This window comes from Xiphophorus maculatus, chromosome 11 (assembly GCF_002775205.1).
Source record: "Xiphophorus maculatus strain JP 163 A chromosome 11, X_maculatus-5.0-male, whole genome shotgun sequence".
Classification (NCBI taxonomy): Eukaryota; Metazoa; Chordata; class Actinopteri; order Cyprinodontiformes; family Poeciliidae; genus Xiphophorus; species Xiphophorus maculatus.
The window spans coordinates 12,521,448-12,540,133 of NC_036453.1; the positions used below are offsets into that span (position 1 = coordinate 12,521,448).

Genomic DNA, 18,686 nt, shown 5'->3' on the forward strand with positions numbered 1-18,686 from the left:
AAAGCGGCAAAGTAAATCTGATTGACTAAATTCAGTTTTTTAATATAGTTTACGTCTGAAGGCACTTTACACAAAAAGTTTCAATTTCACTTCAGTCACACATACATTCAAATTGATCCTAGTAATAAAGCAGTGCATCAAGTTCAGTTCATTATTCAAATTTGCTTACATTTTTTTCTCAGGAAGTCCAGCAGTCGTGCAGCATTCACTCCTCCTGGACGAGGAAAAACTCTCCTTTAACAGGAAGAAACATCCAGCAGAACCAGAACCTGGCTCACTGAGATGTGATGATAAACTTATAAAACTTGTATTCTGGTTATATTTTTGATTTTGGTGTGCCACCCCAGATGACCACCGGGCCCCCTATAGATCTGGAGACGCCCCTGGTGTTCAGTTCAGATCTTATAAACCAGCAAAAATGACGCCGGGTTTATTTTTGCACTGTTAATTTTGTGATTTTTTTACTTACATTTAAAGAAAACCTGCTGAAGCCTCCCCTTTTAAAGTCTTAAGTCTTTTACTTCCGGTTGTGGTGTCGGTAACTCTCGCTCTCTTGACTCCTCCCGATCAGCCGATCTGCTCCGAGCGACAGCCGGAGAAGGAGCTCTGCACTGCGGGTTCGTCTCTGCCGGCTCACCGAGAGCCTGGAGGTAGGAAGACCGGCCTGAAACAGATCCATGGGATAAATATGAAACAAGATGGGAAGAGATGCTGGTGCCGATGCTGGTTACGGGTTATTCGCCTCTGAGCGGATTTCCCAGAGCTCAGCGGCTCCGTTCTTTGTTTATAGAGACAGTTATGAAGGCAACCCGATGAGACGTGCTGTTTTGACGCAATAAATAAGCTTTAAAAATGGTAAAAGGGCAAAAAGCTCCAAAAACCACGGAGTTATTTAAAAAGTTTGGTGTTTAAATGAGTGAAGGATTTACTAACACGGAGGCTGACTGTTATTTCGACTGGCAAACACAACATGGGATGGATTATTTAATCTAAATGTCCCAGATTATTCATTTTGGTCGTCATGTTTCAACCTACAGATGTACTGTTCAGAAACAGTACAGCGCTGCTGTTTCATTTTATTGCAGGAATCCTGATGCATTCAGGCCTGGAAATAAGGAAATGCAGCTGGAGAGCAGATATTTCTGCCAAAGTATCCACACATGCCTTAATCATTCAAAACGTTGTTCTGTGTTATTGATATCGACCAGGGGAAACTGGAATAGATTGTGACACGTTCCAACAAAAGTGACGCGTTCCAAAGTCCTTGTGTTGATTTCTGAGGTTTTACAGCAAATAAAATCCCAAAATTCAACGTCCCGGAAAACTTCAGGAGATTTATAATTCAAAAGAATATTTTAAAATAGTTTTAAAAATGGCAGATAAAGACATGGAGAAGACTCCTGACCTGCAGCAGCAAACTATCACTGATACTAAACAAGGAAGGTAAAATATTACTAAAGATGCCAGCTGTTGAGACTGCTCTGTCCATAGCATATTAATAGAAAGTTTAGTGGAAGGAAAAAGCGCACAAAGAATGCCTTGTTATGAATGTGAGGTTAAGGGGTGTTCAAGAGTTTTAGGGAACTCCACGGTCACCACACATGGACAAATACTTACAGTGTAATAAACATCAGTCTTAAAACAAGTTAAAAAAAATAAAAAAAAATATATATATAATATTGTACATATATATACAGTATTATATATATGTACTGTATATATATAAAAACAAAACAAATCTGCCAATGGAACTTTTACTTTTAATTAAAATTCTAGAATTAATGACATCAACAAGCTTCTATATCTTGCTGATAAGTTACTTTTAAGTTAGGTTAGGGTTTATTTTAAGTGATGCTGAGGTATTTATACTAGAAACTAGACAAAATACTTTGTAAGATTTGGTGTTTTTGCAGTGCACAACTATGGTCTCTATTTTGACATTTATTATGTTAATCTGTTCCTGTCAGGGGCACAATGTGGCAAATTTACAAAAATAAAAACCACACAGGACTCTGGTATTTCTGCTGGGATCGGGCCAACAGGGAGGAGATGAACTCAGCATATCTGAGTACACAAAGTTCCACAATTGCAACAAATCTCGTTCATTAACAAGATATCTTGTCATATTTATATATCTGACACTTTTAATCTGATGAACTCCCGTTTTCTGACCCAGAGCTCTTGGCTCGTTTCAAGCTGGAGTCCTATAAACTTTTCCAGGAATTGTCTACAGCTGCAATGTTTACAAGACATGGCTACGTGACGGTTTACAGCACTTTGCAGTTATTTCCAATTTTGGATTCTTCCCTGACTTTTCATGTCAGGGTGACCTGAAACGTTTCACTCTTTTTTTTTTTAAATCTTCCTGGAGTAAGGAGAGGAACACCTGGATTGTTGCAAACTGGTCTGAGAGCCACCAGACCCATCAGTGAAGAAGACCCAAAGGCCGCAGTCAAAGTAACTGAACTTTCACGACGCCTCAGCAGCAGCAGCAGCAAAAAAAAAAAAAAAGATTCACACAATAATTCTGATTTTCATTCCCTGCGATTCAGAATCGCTATAAAATATCCCAAAATCGATTTTAAAACTAAACAGTACAGCAAATCCGCCACGTTAAGCATGGCGGACACAACCCGCTCAATGAGGCGTTCACGTGTCCATGTCTACGGAGGAAACTCGAGACAGAGACGACTGAACCGGTCCGTCTTCGTGAAGACATTTGGACACAATTAGCTTTTTACTGAAGACCGAGTTTGACATGACGCTCACCGCGTGTGGCCAAGGTTCACAAAACGAAGATTGACCAAAACGGGAACTAACGCAAATGGGCGGGGCCAAGTTCAGTCATACCTGTGATTGGTCAGTTGTTTGTTGGCATGTTTTATGGAGAAATGTGTTCGGACAGGGTTGTTGATATTACACTTTGTGTTGCCTGGATGCTGAAAATGGGCTATTTAAATAAAATTACTTTTACCATTAAATTCCCCTCAGTTCAACTAGTCCTCTTCCGCTGACATTTTGTTTTATCTGTAGGCGACTTGAATCCGACTCAGTGAGGAATTATCTCCATTTGTTTCTGATTATTCACTAAATAACTAGAATAATAATCAGGCTGTCAAATGGCTGAAAACCTCTGGACGGAGATTGCAGCTCGTTGAGGAGGCTGTCTGCAGAAACGTGTGGCGCTCTTTCCGGACTTTTTGAGGATGCATGGATTAATATTTAAAACTTAATAAATGTGAAATAAGACACTTTATTGTTTCTATTTGTCATTCTGCCTTGCAAAGCAAACTGTTATAGATCGTTAAGAGCCTTTATACACCTATAGTTTAAAGCAGAAATGGTTGTGAGTAACTGTTTTGAATCCAAAATCGATTTTCAATGGAATTGTGAGACAGTAAAAGATTCCCACCACTGATCTCCTTTATGCAAAACGAGCCCCAACCAACGTTTTAGGCCAAATATCTGTAATAAAAATCATTTTTTTATTGTCCTGATGAAATATTGTCAGAGACATTGAATTTTGGGTTTTAATTTGCTGTAATAACTGCAATGGACAGAATCCATCTGTGTGCAGAGCGAATCACCTTTTTAGCTGCTAAAATGCGTGAATGTTTCAGTAACTGGAGAGGAAGCCGACGAGCCAGCAGATCAGTTACATCTGTCCTCCTGTAGTACAATAAGAATAGGAGCTGCTGCAACTCTGCCTCTGGCTGTCTGCGGGAAGGTATATCATATTTTTGGTTGCACAAAGAACAACAAAACAAAGATAGGAGATTACAGGGATGAAGTTTCGGGTGTGGCTCTGCTGAGGTTGACCTGAAATCTGCCGGAAGGAAAAACTCAGGTTGGAGGTCGAATCCGACTGGCACCTTTTGAGGGACTGAGAACGGATGATGCTGCAGAGAACAAAACCGAGACAATCCTACATTCCTGAATGTGTTGTTGCTGTTCAAGCTGTAGTCATAATAAAGTTTGTTTATAGATTTTGATGTGAGGAAGCGTCACAATGCTGCAAACGATGCTTATCTCCACGTTGTTCCTGTTTGTGTGTCTGTTGGTCATGTGCTGTTTGTTTGGTCATGTGACTGTGATGCAGAAAACTCCGCCATGTGGTTGTTGTTTTTTTTTTAAATGGTGTTAAAAGTGTGGTTTAATGTATGTAATATCAATTAATGTTTGTTTTCAGCCATAGCAACAGTTTTCACCCAACATTGGCCCAGATTATTAAATCAGTGGATCCCTAATGAAAAGGTGCTGCTGTGTTTCATTTTAAAAATGTGATCAATACCAACACTGGACATTAGAGTTACTGTGATCAATAACTAATATTTAACAATATTGTTTATAGTTTTCTCCCCTTCTGACACTGAAGAAAATAACCACACCGCTGACATCTGTTCTCTGCTCCAGTTCAAGGTTTTTATAGGAAACTAAAACTAAGGAAAGAAAGAAAACTGAAATAGATTTTTATTTTAACCGTATAATATAAAAAGATGGTAGTTCATGGGGAACTATGTCATGCGTCTATAAAACGAACTAAAGTATACTGAAGTTTATAGTTGTAATGTCCTTCGTTTTTGTGTTTATGATTCTTTTTATTAGCCTTTCAAACTGAAGTGAAAGCTGGTCAGATTACGGCCCTCCGTTCTGCTGCTGGCGCTTAACGCTGGAGCTCAAAATGGCGACAATAAGAGTTGGAAGAAAACCAGTCAGTTGGTTGTTCAACAATAACAGTACAGTTTTTGAAAATGGTATCTCCTGTTGAATATTCATGACCTAATTGATGTAATCGCAATAATTTGACCTGTTTGAATTACGCACCTACAAATTTACCTAAGTATAAGAAAACTAAAGCTACTACTAAACTAAAACACAACAATATGTAACAAATATTTACTAATAAAAAGCGTCTGCAGTCTGAACTGTCATGTTGCATTTTATCCAACTTTAACGTCATCGATGTGAGACGTGTGTCAAACACATTGGGTCTGTAATATAGACGAAGGTTTTACGTTAAATGCAAAAGGTCTATATTTTTTGTACAGTTTTGCCTTCATTACTACTCTGAAGATGCTGTTATTTCAGAAAACAACTCTTTTTGAGCCTGTGCTCTCCAATTAACAATGAACTGATCGCTAAATTGGTTGCCGATTATTCCAATAATCGATGAATCCCTTTAATCATGACCAGTCCCGCCTCGCCGCAGCGCCGCAGCGGCGTCTCAAGGTGTGTTTTCTGCTCCTCAGGTGTGTGTCAGCAGGATGGTGGTTGACTCATGACGTATCCAGCGATGGCGTCCAGGTTCTCGCAGCGCCTGCTTGGCCTCCGCGCCAAACTGCTGCAGCGCTACGAACACGGGCCCTTCGTGCGGTGTCTGTCGGGTCTGTACGGCTGTCGCTGGAGGCGCTACGAGAGGAGCAGGGGTCAGCCAGAAGATTGCTGCTGCAGCAAGGTCAGACACTGTGGGGCAGTGCTGCAGCTCAGGAATAGTTAATTTTGCGCAAGAATGTGAAGAACAGAACCATGGAGAAATGTCTCAACAACTTATATTCTCCTTGTCCGCAGCCAGGATATTCTGTAATCTGCCTCAGGGGGAAAATGTTGCCAAATTAGCTCAAAGAACTCAAGATCGGGATTATAGGAAAGCCTGGCTGCTTGGAATGATGACATTAAATACATTAAGGATGTTATGAAGGAAAAGGTGATGTAATTTCCTTCCGAGGTGAACAGATCAGACTTTAATTTCTTGGCTTAAAAAAATTGTTGCCAATGCATAAAAAATGTTCAGCATGTTCTGAAGAAGATGGTTTTAAACTACAGCGAGGAACTTATTGTGATAGTTTTGATTAAATGGTTACATAGATTTTAACATGCTAAAAATGTAACTTAAGTTTATTGCATTTTTTTTTCTTTTACCTACAAAACGTCCGAGTGGAACCTTTGTGTTTTGTGTTTCTGGTCCGTCCATAAATCTGCAGGCCACAACCGTAAACAAAGCGATGGACGACAAGGTCGCTTCTCTTCGCACCCTGCGGGTTCATTTCTGCTTCAAAAAATGAAATATATGAAAATCAAATGGCTTTGCTCTTTACCTAGAAAAAATTACCCAAATATGTTATTAAAATATTTTGTAGGCACCTATAAACTGTGTTCAAATTCTGTCAGAGTTTTTAACAAAACAATTAAAGGAAGAAGAAAAAATCTACAACTAGAGATTTAAAGTTAGATATATAAAACTTAAATAAAATGTACTGGTATCAATATTAGTTTTAGCATAGGCGATACTGGCACTGTATTTACTTAGTAATGGACTGATAATATGCAGTATGGCACATCTCTAGTAAGAAATACTGCCACCTGCAGGTGGGAGTTTGTCACTTAAAATCAACGTTTTTGACTATTTTTGTGGTAAATTTTGCAATAAACTCACAATTATGCATTTGTATGAATAAGTGCAGGGATCTGTGGATTCGTAGTGAATTTCCACGATTTTGGAATCGCAAAAAAAATAAATAAATAAACAGGAGGAACTGCGTAACTAAGCAACAAAGCAAACCAGACAGGCTAAAACAAAAGAGTGAAAAAGTTCAATATTTTCCAATTTCCAATTCCAATTTGTGCTGCACATACTAATAGAAAAATAAAATAAAATAAAACCAAAACGCAGACATTAAAAGAATCATAATAAAATGGAAATAACATGAGAGCACGTCAACTCAACTAATATGTCTGGGTTAGTTGAGTATTTTTGAGAAGTGAAGCTCTTATGCATGGAGTTACATAATCCAAGCCCTCATTTCTTTTCATTCTGGTGGCAGAGAATGAAAATATAAAATGAATCATCAGATAAAGTCAGAATATTGTTGTGTGATTTTGACGGAAGGTTTTGTGTAAACGTCCTGTTGGGTTGTGGCGTCCGCAGCTGGAGGGAGCGTCGTTCGCCCTGCTGGTCGTCGCTTTCTGTCTGACGCTGCTCTTCCTCTACTTCTGGGGACAAGCAGAGAACGACTACAACGACTTTGACTGGTGGGTCAGACAGTTTACTCTGTGTGCAACACGTCTACACAAACTGGAGCAGTTTTACTCATGAACCTGATGAAGGAGAGGAGGGAAGATTTGTTTAAATATTTGTTTAGGAGCAGATTACTTCTGCTGCGTCTCCTCGACACGCAGTTCATCTTCACTCTGTTGTCCTGCTTGTTTTAAATGATTCAATATTTGAATTCCTGGGAAATTAACTCTTGTTGCCTTAAAACTGAGCAAAGACTTGTTTCCACAAGTCCTCTGGAAAGGTTTCCTGTTCTGCTTGTTGCAGGCCTAAACACAGCCAGATGTTTGCCGCTCACTGTGGTTAAACAACCTTTCCTGCACTTAAACTCATTTTCTAATTCTACGTCCTCCTTGTTGTTCTTCTCTACTGGAAACATGTAGATAGTTTATTTTCTGAGTTTTATGAAATGAATGTTATTTAACCAGTCCTAATCCCCCGCCGCACCGCCGCTGGTTAACCTTTTTAACTCTCGTCGGAGAGGAAGAAATTTCAAAAACACTTTTTCAGGGTTGAATGATTTTTTTTTCTTGCTTTCAAAAATGAGCTTAAAAAGTGATTTTTAAAGACTAACATTTCTAAACTGATATAAATTTGGTCAAAATTTACTAAGATTGCTTAGTTGGTTTTTTTTTTACGTGTTTTTCACCTCTCTCTTTGTTTTGTTGTTTTTTTCTCTTTTTCTTCCTTTGTTCATCTTTTGTTTTCTCTTTTTCTCCTTTTTTGGGTTTTTGCTTCCATTTGTTTTTTGTTTGTTTCTCTATTCCTTTCTTTTTACTTAGTTTTTTTTTTCTTTGCTTCGTTTCTTTTTCGTCTGTTTGTTTCTTTCTTTTTGTGTGTTTCTCTGGATCTTTCCCCTGTTTTTTTTCCCCTTTTCTTTCTCTCTCTGTTTCTTTCGACAGTTTTGTCGATAAAACAAAAGCTTATTTTCTGTCAATGCTTTATTTCATTAAATGGACCTTATTTTCATTCCGACTGTATTAAATGGACCCTCTCTCTGCTCCTCTGCTGGTTTGAAGGTTTAACTTTGGTCATTTGGGGTTCTGGTTCCCCTGGTCTGTGGTTCTGCTGGTCATCTCTGCAGGGTTCTTCACCTACGTCACTGTGCTCATGGTGAGGCGCCGACATGCTGTGCATGTAGTTATCACCTTTTTATCAAAATGTAAATGATCCGTCTTTAAATAAGTTGATATTTTACATGTGAATGCTGCAGTTTTTCCTTCTTGTTCAGATGAGGCTAATATTTCTTCTGAGTTAAAATATTCTATTTTAAAGTGAACTAAAATGGTAGATTTCAAACCCTAAGGCTTCAAACAAACATTAGAAACTATTTTAAGTTAAATTATGAGCAGTTATTAATTTTTTGTGAAAGATTAAACAGCTAAAATAGACTCTACCGTTACTTAAAATACCAACTTTCTTGTTTGTTAAAGACTGTTGTGTTTTTATAATGCAGCATAAACGCCAGTTTAATGGTGTCACAGATCATGTTATGAATTTTTCTGTAAGTACTAATTGTTTTTATTTGCTATCAAAGGCAAAACAGTTTTTTTTTTTTTTTTTTTTAAACATATGAATATCATTAAAAATACAGAATAAGCCCCTCATTTTCAGGATTTCGCAGCTTTAAGCTGCTAATTCAGGTTGATTAGACTCCATGGAGCTAGAAGCCATTTTGAAGAAGTCTGGAAAACACGCAGCGCTTCCAGTAACGTGGCAGGAACACTGAGCAACCTGCAGCGAGCGAAAAGCAGGAAGTGAGCAAAGTGTCTCAAGCCGTTTCTGTTCTGTTTCTTTCTGCAGCTCCTGGCGGTGTGTTTACTGTCTGAGGGCCAGAAGCTTCATTTACACTGGAGTCACAAGGTAACCTGAACTCAGCACCGGTTTGGGTTAAGATCAGATTTTTAAAAAAAGCATTTTACATTACAATATATTTAATTCAACATACTGTAAGTCTGCATCAGAAGCCAGACGTTGCTTGCAAAGTGCATTAAATTCAAAACTGTTTGCATCTTATATTAAAGCAGCAGTCAGCCAATCTGACTCTTGGTTGTTGACAGTTTCATGACTGTAATGACACTAACAGCTCAATTTGTGAACAGCGGAGACGATATTCCACAATAACGTGTCCTGATGACATCATCGGTTGTTAGCTAGCTCTGCTAATCCACCTTGTTTGCTTTTGCTGCTCCTCTTTACATCTCTGCCTGGCCGTTTGGTAGGAAAGCTGGACAGAGAGACGTTGGAAGGTCAAAAGGCTCCTGAACACTGAAAAAGAGAACGGAGCTCCAACTTAAAAAGAAAATGATGACGTCATGACAACTTAATGAACTTCCTTGGATAAACTTTATTGGATTACTTGTAACAAATCAGCTCAGTTTGTGTAAAAGTTGGATCGCCTGTTTTCTTTTTTGAGTGTAGTTTAGTCATCAGGCTGAAAACTGTTAAATAAATTTGGAACGTTTCATTCATTTAGTTTCATTGTGATAAAAGTTTGAAGTGATTCTTTGTTCTAAAACCTAAAGTTAGATTTACATTCTTAAGTTTCCCTAAAACTTACTTCTTCCAAAGAGTCCCGTCGGTTTTTGCGCCTCAAGGCGAATTTCATTAATTCAGATCGGGAAGGCTGCTGACCTCTGACCTTTGACTCTCCTTCTTCCTGTTTGTGTTCAGGTTGGGATCCTGATCAGCCTGATCTTCTCTGTCGCAGCCACTGCGGTCTTATCCGACCTGTGGGGAGAAGAATGGACGACTCTGCTGCTTTCCTTCCAGGTAACATCTTCCTCCTCCTCCTCCTCCTCTTCCTCATCACCACTGATGGTGTGTTTGATCACCTGAGCAGGTGACGGCGCCGTACCTGCACCTCGGCGGCGTTCTGCTGATGACATCACTGGGCTGGCCTGTTGCTCTGCACGTCTTCCGCATGAACAGCAGCGGTGAGGAGACGCTTCGGGTTGAAAACAAAATGGTGTCTGAACACGACAACAAAACTTGATAGAAACATTTACTCTGGTGATCTGGCTTTAATGTCAGTCTCCTAAAGACTTTCTGATCTTCATCGTGATCTGTTCTCATCTGGAGTCGGGAAAGTTGATTCCAGATTATTCCAGATCTGGATTAAATATATAAAAGAACAACTAAATGAGAGTTTTCCAGACTGGATTCCTAATCCCACTGACCAAATGTCCTGTTGTCTCCTTCCTTTCTTCTCTAATTCTTCCTTTCCTCCTGTCCTTCCTTCCTTTTGTTTTTACTTTCCTTTCATACTCTGCTGTAGAAAATTCTGCAATAATTATCACTAAATGTTTTCAATTTATTCCAAAATTAAAAGTTAAAGTTCTGGAACTTTTTGCCCAGAAAACTTTATTTTTTTGACATCTTGACAAACTCACAGCTTCTATCTCTGCACATTTACATGCAGAATACATGAAGTGATCTGACATTACTAAAACAATTATTGAAATGAATCTCATCTCAATCTGTTTGTTGTTTTTTCCCTAGTTAGACGGCGTCGTCAACGTTTGAAGCGTCTCGACGATGCAGCGTTTTAAAACCTGATGTTTCTGTTGCAGTGAGGCGGGGGCTGATCGTGGGGGTTTACCTGTCCGTCCTGCTGACCCTCTACCTGGTTCCTCTGGGCTTGTACTCTCCCTGCATCAAACAGAAAGGAACGCTGGGCCCCGCGCCGGCGCTGATCGGCCACCGAGGGGCGCCGATGGTGAGCGGCCCGCCTGTCAGAGCTGTTAAAAAGATTCGGTTTAACTCTAGAAAAGTAAATGAATCAGGCGGATTTTATGAATTAACCCTGATCTCAGGGTTTTTATTCATTAGATAAATGAAATCAATGGATCCCACCTGAAAGAATGAAATTCTATAGAACTTCATATATCTAGAAAAAATCTGAATACAAACTGGTTAAAAGTTAGCATAAGTTCATTTCTATGTTTGGTCTGGGCTCCTTTTGCATTTAATTACTGCATCAATGCAAAGTTTCCCTAAATTCTTGAATATTTTCTTCTTCACAATCCTCTTAATACTGCAGTTATCCTTTTTTCTGGTACACTTCTTCCTTCCACTCAACTTTTTATGAATATGCCTGCATGCAGCTCTCTGTGAACTCCCAGCTTGTTTTTTAGTAACGACCTTTTGTGGCTTCAGTGTTCAGTCTTCCCCATGAGTGTGTAGCTCATAATGTGGCCAAAACGTAACATTTATATGTTAAAAAGCTTTTCTTTTCTTTTAAAGATGATTATATGTAATATTAAATTTGGGGGGCGGCTGGGTTCCTGTTCCTGATTATCTGCTAGACATCAAAATGAACAGATATTTTGGAAATGAGTGTCCAAAATTAAAATCTTTTAGTTTTTTTGAGATGCACCTGAAAAGTTCCAGTCAAACTGCGACTCTGACCTTTCACCTGTTTTTAAATCTCTCGAGCTGAAGCCTCGGTTTGTCCGCTGACTCATTTAAATATTTATCCTTCTGGATGTGAGGGTTCTGGTTCTGCCTCTCCTCCGCTGCGCAGCTTGCTCCAGAAAACACGCTGATGTCGTTCGAGAAGGCGGTGGAAGCCGGAAGCGACGGCCTGGAGACGGACGTTGCAATAAGGTCCGTTTGGTGCCGATGAGCCGAACCTCAGCGCTGCTCTGGAAAAACTTGCTGTGACTGATTATTCTAAAGACACAATATTGTAATATTATAAAGAATCAGCTGTTCTGACCATTAATCAATGAATCATATAAAAATATTTGTCACATTCTGCAGGTTTTTCATTCAACCACTGAAGCCTTTCTGTACAGAATTAGAAACACATTAAATATGCAAACAATCAAATGTCAAATTATATATTTCTGATAGTTTTGGTTTAGTTACTGCTCTGAGTGTTGTTCTTTCAGCGAATTGCCTTTTTTTTGAATCTGTATACTTCAGTTAAAACGATGAATTGATGACTAAATTAGCTGACGGTTGTTTTAATAATTAATTAATCACGATTCATTTGATTAATTGTTTCAGTAATTTCATGTAAAAGGTTTCGCTGTGTGGTTGCAGCTACGACGGCGTGCCCTTCCTGATGCACGACCACAACCTGCAGCGCACCACCAACGTCCAGGAGGTTTTCCCAAACCGGACCGGCGCCCCTGCTGCCACGTTCACCTGGAGCGAGCTGGAGGGCCTGAACGCCGGCTCCTGGTTCCTCTCCGTGAGTTTCTGTCTTGGAAAAGTCGTGAACCTCTACTTGGTGTGTCCACGGTTTGGAAGTGCTTGATTCCTGTACAAAACTCTACTGCAAAACTTAGCAACTTTGTAATAAAGTGCAATTAAACCTTAAATTTGGAAAACGCTACAGTTTAAACCGGATAGTTTCATACAGCTGATGAAAAGACACAAACACATTTTTTCTGTAGAACATAGAATACAATCACAATCAAATTATTAACAGTAGCAAATGATATTTAATAGTGAATTGAAATTGTCTTTTTTTGTCGAGTTGTATTGGTTTTATCTCCAAAGTTTGGTGCTGAAAAAGTTTGAAAACTTACCTTAAAAATGCTTGAATTTTACTGTGGGATGTACAAAAGTGCATATAATCCATATAGTTGGACTTTGTTGATTCAGACACTGCCTCCTACTGGCCATCTACTGTAAATGCAGAGGAATACTAGATTTTTATTTCTTTCATACTGGATTCCCCCCTTACTCCCTACTGAATAAATGTCCTTAGAGTATTTGTTTTTTTTTTTAAACTGCAGCAGTGTAAAGACATGTTAGAAATTAAATATTCCTTTTTTTTAACGCTTCTTGGTAATCTTTACCTGGAGCTCCAATGAGTGTGGAGGCAGCGTCAGAAGTTCAGCAGCTCTGGTGTAGCTTGAAGTCCAGCTGGAACATGTTGACCATATTTTCCTCATGACCGAATCCAGAGCAACACGCAGTCTGCCAGCAAATGGAAAACGCATCGATCGGTGTGTTGTCACAGAAATAACTGGGCTTTGATTTCTTTTTTTCTCTCTCTTTGTACCTTAAAGCAAAATCCATTTGGGACAGCCGGTTCGCTGCGGCAGGAGGAGCGGCAGCGAGCGGGAAACCAGTCGGTCTGCAGCCTGCAGGACTTCCTGCAGCTGGCGGGTCAGGCTCAGAAACTGGTGATCTTTGACCTCTACCGCCCGCCCTACGGCCACCCGTACAGCAACAGCTGGATCCAGCGAACCCTGGATGTTCTCTACAACGTGTCGTCCATCCAGTCATCGCAGGTAAAACTCATTCAGTGCTATTTAATGCTTAAATGGCTTTAAATGCTTTCCTTAAATCAGAATTAAAATTGTTTTTCTGTAAAAAATAAAACATTTGTGTGCATACAAGGACAGGACAGCTGGTACATTGTGATAAATTACAACATTAATCATTTAAAAGTAGTTTTTTTCCTGTAGTGCAGTCCAAAAACTGAAGCTAGTACATTTTACAGTGATTTATTTCATGTTTATTAGATAAAAATTTAAGCACAAAATGTTGTTTCTCAGAAAATTTAAAGGAAGAATTAAAAAATTGGCCACCAGAGTTTTTTCTTCCACTCAACTTCCCATTAAGTTGCTTGGATGTGGCCCATTGTAAACAACAGCCAGCTTTATAATCAGTGAAATAATACTGAACTGCAAGATAGGGCTGATTAATCTCATTTAAACCAATTTAACGATAAATATGTTCGTGTATAAAGTACGGCTCAAACGATTGATCTAATGGTAAAAGGTAAAGGTAACTTTAGCACATTTTCAGCAACAAGGCAATACAAAGTGCTTTACAGGAATTAAAAGGAAATACAAACAAAATGACAAACCAAAGGAAAGAGTAAAAGAAGAAATAAACTAGATTCTCCTATTCAGGGATGGTAGTTGAGTATAAGTAAGTATCCTCTAATCTAATTCCTTTTCTGGGTTGGAAGAATAGGAGTCTAAAAAGTAGTTGCTGAAGTAGTTTTTCTGGATTCCAAGTTCTAATCCCTGTTCTGGGTTGCTAGATAAGTATAAGTAAGTTTTCTCTGGACTTTCTAAGTGTGCTTTAAATTTGTAAAAGTAATGAGCACTCCACAATTTCTAAGTAATAATAAAAACTAAATGTTTCTGTTCTGGAAAAACTTTTTCTGGATTCTAAGTTCGTTCTAATTCCTTTTCTGGGTTGAAACAATATGAGTCTCTCTCCATCTAAATAGTGAGAACTCTACAGTTTCTAACAAAATAAAACAGAGGAAAGGACACATTAGGGCAAATGGCAACATTCAGACAAAACAAAAGGCAAAACAAAGACATGAGTGAAGGAAGTGACATCACAGGGCCATGAAACCACGTTGCTCAGCCTCCCGGCAGAAATCCGATAAAGATATTGTTGGCAAGGCATGATGTCCTTGGGAGCGCTCAGCTCCACAGCTGCATGGATAACAGGAACGTTAGGTTTACATATCCTCAAGGAGATTAGAAATATGCAGCCCTTCCAAGGCAACACGGGGAAAACCAGTTCAGATACAGAATGTCTTAGGTCGGGTAGATTATAAATTTCAGTCTTCCCTAAAGTCTCTCCGATTCATCTCAGTTTCCAATTATCCAAATGAGTTTGGTCGTTCCACTGAGCCGAAACTAGCAACTTCTCCAAGATCGATTCCATCTTTAGTTAGTGAGTTTTGAGTCCCCAGCTGGGCTGCGAGTCTCAGCAAGACTCACATCCAACTTGTGTCTCTTTCCACACCAACAGCCTGAGTGTTCACTAGTTCGGCCAAGTCCGTCACAAATTTGTCAGTAAGTCAAGTATCCACAAGCTCCAAACAGCAGAAATCCTGTTATCATGAATAAATCCAGGGTGAATCCCGCCGGGTGTGTCCCCGCAGGACAAGAGGGCCCTCCTGTGTCCAGTCTTCTCGTCAAGAAAATGTGATCAATTGCATTGAGAGACCAGGTTGACCAGATCTATAATTTGTAGATTTGGAGGATGTGCAACGAAAGGCTCCAAAAATATAGAAAAAGACAAAAAACAGAGCAAGCAGGACAGAGAGGGAGCAGAGGAAAAAAGCGTCCGCCTTCACTGAGAGCAAGAGATTTAATTATGATAAATCTCTATTAATCAATTACTGAAATCATCATCAATAAATGTAGTTATGATTAATCGCTAACTGGAGTATCGAGACTCGTTAAAAAAGGTAAATTGCTGAAAGAACAACATACTTAGAGCAGTAAAAACTGTACAAAAAATATATTTTACATGTAAGATAAAAAAAACTTTGTCTGTAAATGTGTTCTATCTTCAAGTGGGTCTTTCAGCTTCACCTTGTTCAGATTCTGTAAAAACAGGGGAAAAACTCCAATGAAGCATCTTTTACTATCCAATTATTAATCAATGAATAAAAAAATGATCACCAGATCTTAATGATGTTAAGTCAAGAAGAAATGTTCACATGTTGATGTTTTGTAGCTGCAGGTGCATTCTTTGCTTCAAATGAACAAGAGTTCACTAAAGTAATGCTGTTATTGCATTTTAGGTAATAAAATGTTTATTTTCTCATTTAAAAACTAATTTAATTGTTTATTTGCATCTTTTAATGTATTTCTAAAATAGCATAAGAGATTCTTAAGTGGTTAAATGAAAAACCTGCAGCATTTGCCCGTTTTCATTCCAATTAATCGCCAATTAATAATGCTTGGCTGCAGCTGGAAGTGGGATTTGTTTTTTCGTCTGCTGTTTTTGATGTAAAGTTGCTTCCCGGTGAGTGACGACACCCTGGTCAGCAGGCACTAACGTCTGCAAGTTTAGGTTCTGTGGCTGCCGTCCGATCAGAGATCCTGGGTCCACCAGTCGGATCCCGGCCTCCAACAGACGTCCGGGACTCGACTCCCTCTAGAGGAGCTGCAGCATAACAACATCGTCAGACTCAACCTGCCCTACAGCTCCATGTCAGCCGAGCTCACCAGGTCCGTGTGTGTGTTGCGGAGAGAGAGGGCCCGCTGGGTTCCCTACCAACGCTGCTGCTGTTCTCACCTGCAGAGAGTATTCAGCGGTGAACATCAGCACCAACCTGTATGTGATCAGCCAGCCGTGGCTCTACTCTCTGGCCTGGTGCACTGGGGTCCACTCGGTCACCACCAACGCCCCCCAGCTGCTCCGGACCCTGGACTCCCCGCTCCTCCTCATGGTGGGTCCGATGTCAATCAGAGCTGCTCACTAAAAGGTCTGAAGTGCAAAAACTTAGTGCATTTTATTCTGAAGATAACATTTATTGGTAACAAATGGGACTAAACCTCTTCAACATATCAAGATTTTTCCAAAAGTGATTTTTAAAATGCAATATTTTTAATTTAGTCACTAAAACATACTAACAAAGTAATTACAGGGTTTCCCTCAGTGTATTATAAGCCTTGCTTGTTTATTTTAAGCAGGGGTTTTATTCAGCAGTAACAGTGAGGGTAAAGTTCGGTTTTTAGTCGACACTGAACTGGGTGAAAACAGGTGTGAACCAATGGCACCTGCCGGTTGGCCTTCCAAGATATTATTTCCCTAATTGATTCATATCCAAATTAGTGTAACACGGTGGTTTTCAAAGTTAGGGCCTGACTTTTTACTTTTATAAATTCTGAGTCACACAGGTTATTTTAATATTCTAATGTGAAAAAAATATTCAAACATTCAATTCAACACTTTTTGCCTGTGTGTGTCAGAGTCCAGAAGAATACAACCTGATGTGGATTCTCACAGACGTCCTCTCCTTCATGCTGGTCGTCGCCATCTTCTATTTTCACAGGTGAACCAACACTTGTTTTTTTACCTGTCTGCATCCTTCTGAGACAGAAATCGAACAGGTATGCAGATAAAAATGTTTTTTGATTATTTTTTTTTAAACTGCAGGTGGCGGGAACGAAGACTGGCTTTCTGCTCGGACCGAGAAGTGAAGCAGGATAACGACAGCTGCAGGCAAAACAAACCAGGTGACCTAAAGTACAACTCAGCTATCGGCGTTGTGTATTATTATTCACTGTATACTGTGCACAAATATTAGGTGAGTATTTTGACCATATAATAAATTCTAGGCTTATTTTCTAACTCCAAGCTGGATAAAGTTGAATCCTGAATGGATTTAATGATAGCTGTGTATCTGGGTAGTGAGGTGTGGCCTACACAACATCCTGCATCAAGGTGAGCAGAACCATTAGGCAACTTCTTTTCTTTAATGGTTTAACTGATTTTGAAGAGACAAAGAAGACCAAAGGTCTCTGAGGATGATTCAGTATTCTTGAAATTGCTGAGATGTTGTGATCACAGAACCATCAAACATTTTGTTGTTACAAATAGTCAACAGGGTCTTAAGAAGCATCCAGCAAATAAAAAGACGCAAATTAACTGATTTAATTTGAGAAGGATGAAATGTGTAGCAACCAGGAACCCATTATCTTCCAGTTCTGTCAGGTTCAATAACTGCATCCTACCTAGGAAACCCAGAGGTTCAGAGTTCAGAGACCTGGCCAAGGTAAGGAAGGCTGAACTCGTCAGCTGAGGTGTCCAGGTTGGGTCAAGACATATCTGGAGACGGATTCTTCAAAGGTTTTATGGATGAAATGAGAGCGTGGGTGGATCAGTAACGAATACAAAGTTCCACTCAGAGTCAGAAACTTCTGCCAGTTTTTTAAAGACACTTTCTTGCAGCAGTGCTTGTCTACATCTTTCAACAAGACCGTGATTTGTCTGCAGAGTAATGCTCCATCCTGTAAGTATTAATGATAATTTCTCTCTCTGATGATTTCATAGAGATGGGCGACATCTGGTCAGTCTCCAGCTCAAACTGTCAAACAGAGAAGATGCTCAACCTGGCAACCATGACGGAGCCCTCTAGGCAGAGCTGATCTGGCAACCTCTCACACTGCCAGTTTTCTGTCATACTGCAACCAAATCCCATCAACGCCAGAAGAAAACGCCAAACATCAAATATTCTCAGGTTAAATTCCGTTAGTGATTTATACTTTAAAGGGGCAGTATTATGTAAAAGTCAACTTTTTTGAGCTTTCCATTATGTTATAATGTTATTCCCTCATCAAAATCATACATGGAGTGTTGCCTTGATTATTTCCTGCATGCTTGAGAAATCTTCAATCTCCATGGCAACCATTCAGCTGTGGAAAATGCCTGGCTGAACCTAGCCCTGCCTTCGAGGCGTGAGCCAGTGAGCCACTGGTAAAAACGTTGTTAAAGGGTCAATAGAGGAGCCATGTTGTGATGACGTCCTGAAGGCGGAGTTTCAGAAAGAGCAGGAGTTTCTTACAGAGGCAGAGGCTCAATTTCAAGGTGTTAAATTACAAAGTAAAATGTATTTTAAGTCATATTTGATATACATAGCCTTTTTACAACAACTGAAGGTAACATAGTTACTTGGATTGTGCTATTAAATGGCACCGTGTGCCTGGAAAACACGTAATACTGCCCCTTTAGTTGCACCATAACAAACTGCCATTAGCTTTGCTTCACAATGTGACTGAAAAGAAACTAGTCTGAAAAAACATCAATAAACAATTTATATCTGTATATCTTTCTGACTGGATTAATGTTCCTACTGATGGAAACAATAATGAAGCTGGTTTAGTTGCTTAAAGATAAGATTTTTAATGAG

General features: G+C 39.4%; 1 protein-coding gene across 1 annotated transcript; it reads left to right on the forward strand.

Moving 5' to 3' along the window:
- The first annotated feature begins 544 nt into the window (after positions 1-544).
- On the forward strand, positions 545-18,601 carry LOC102236601 (glycerophosphodiester phosphodiesterase domain-containing protein 5-like). The gene is made up of 16 exons (XM_005809314.2): positions 545-650; positions 5,250-5,455; positions 6,926-7,029; positions 8,071-8,164; positions 8,855-8,914; positions 9,725-9,823; positions 9,894-9,987; positions 10,624-10,769; positions 11,577-11,659; positions 12,101-12,251; positions 13,078-13,302; positions 15,845-16,002; positions 16,076-16,223; positions 16,747-16,829; positions 16,934-17,013; positions 17,831-18,601. Exons 2-16 carry the CDS (start codon positions 5,279-5,281, stop codon positions 17,923-17,925), a joined length of 1,797 nt encoding a protein of 598 aa, XP_005809371.1. The 5' UTR covers positions 545-650; positions 5,250-5,278; the 3' UTR covers positions 17,926-18,601.
- Positions 18,602-18,686: the final 85 nt, after the last annotated feature.

Bases quoted from the DNA above. Each gene is read 5' to 3' on its own strand.
- LOC102236601 (XM_005809314.2), top strand. From the start codon at position 5,279: ATGACGTATCCAGCGATGGCGTCCAGGTTCTCGCAGCGCCTGCTTGGC. The intron at 13,303-15,844 runs GTAAAACTCATT...CTGCAAGTTTAG, and splicing joins CGTCCATCCAGTCATCGCAG to GTTCTGTGGCTGCCGTCCGA. The intron at 16,830-16,933 runs GTGAACCAACAC...TTTAAACTGCAG, and splicing joins GCCATCTTCTATTTTCACAG to GTGGCGGGAACGAAGACTGG.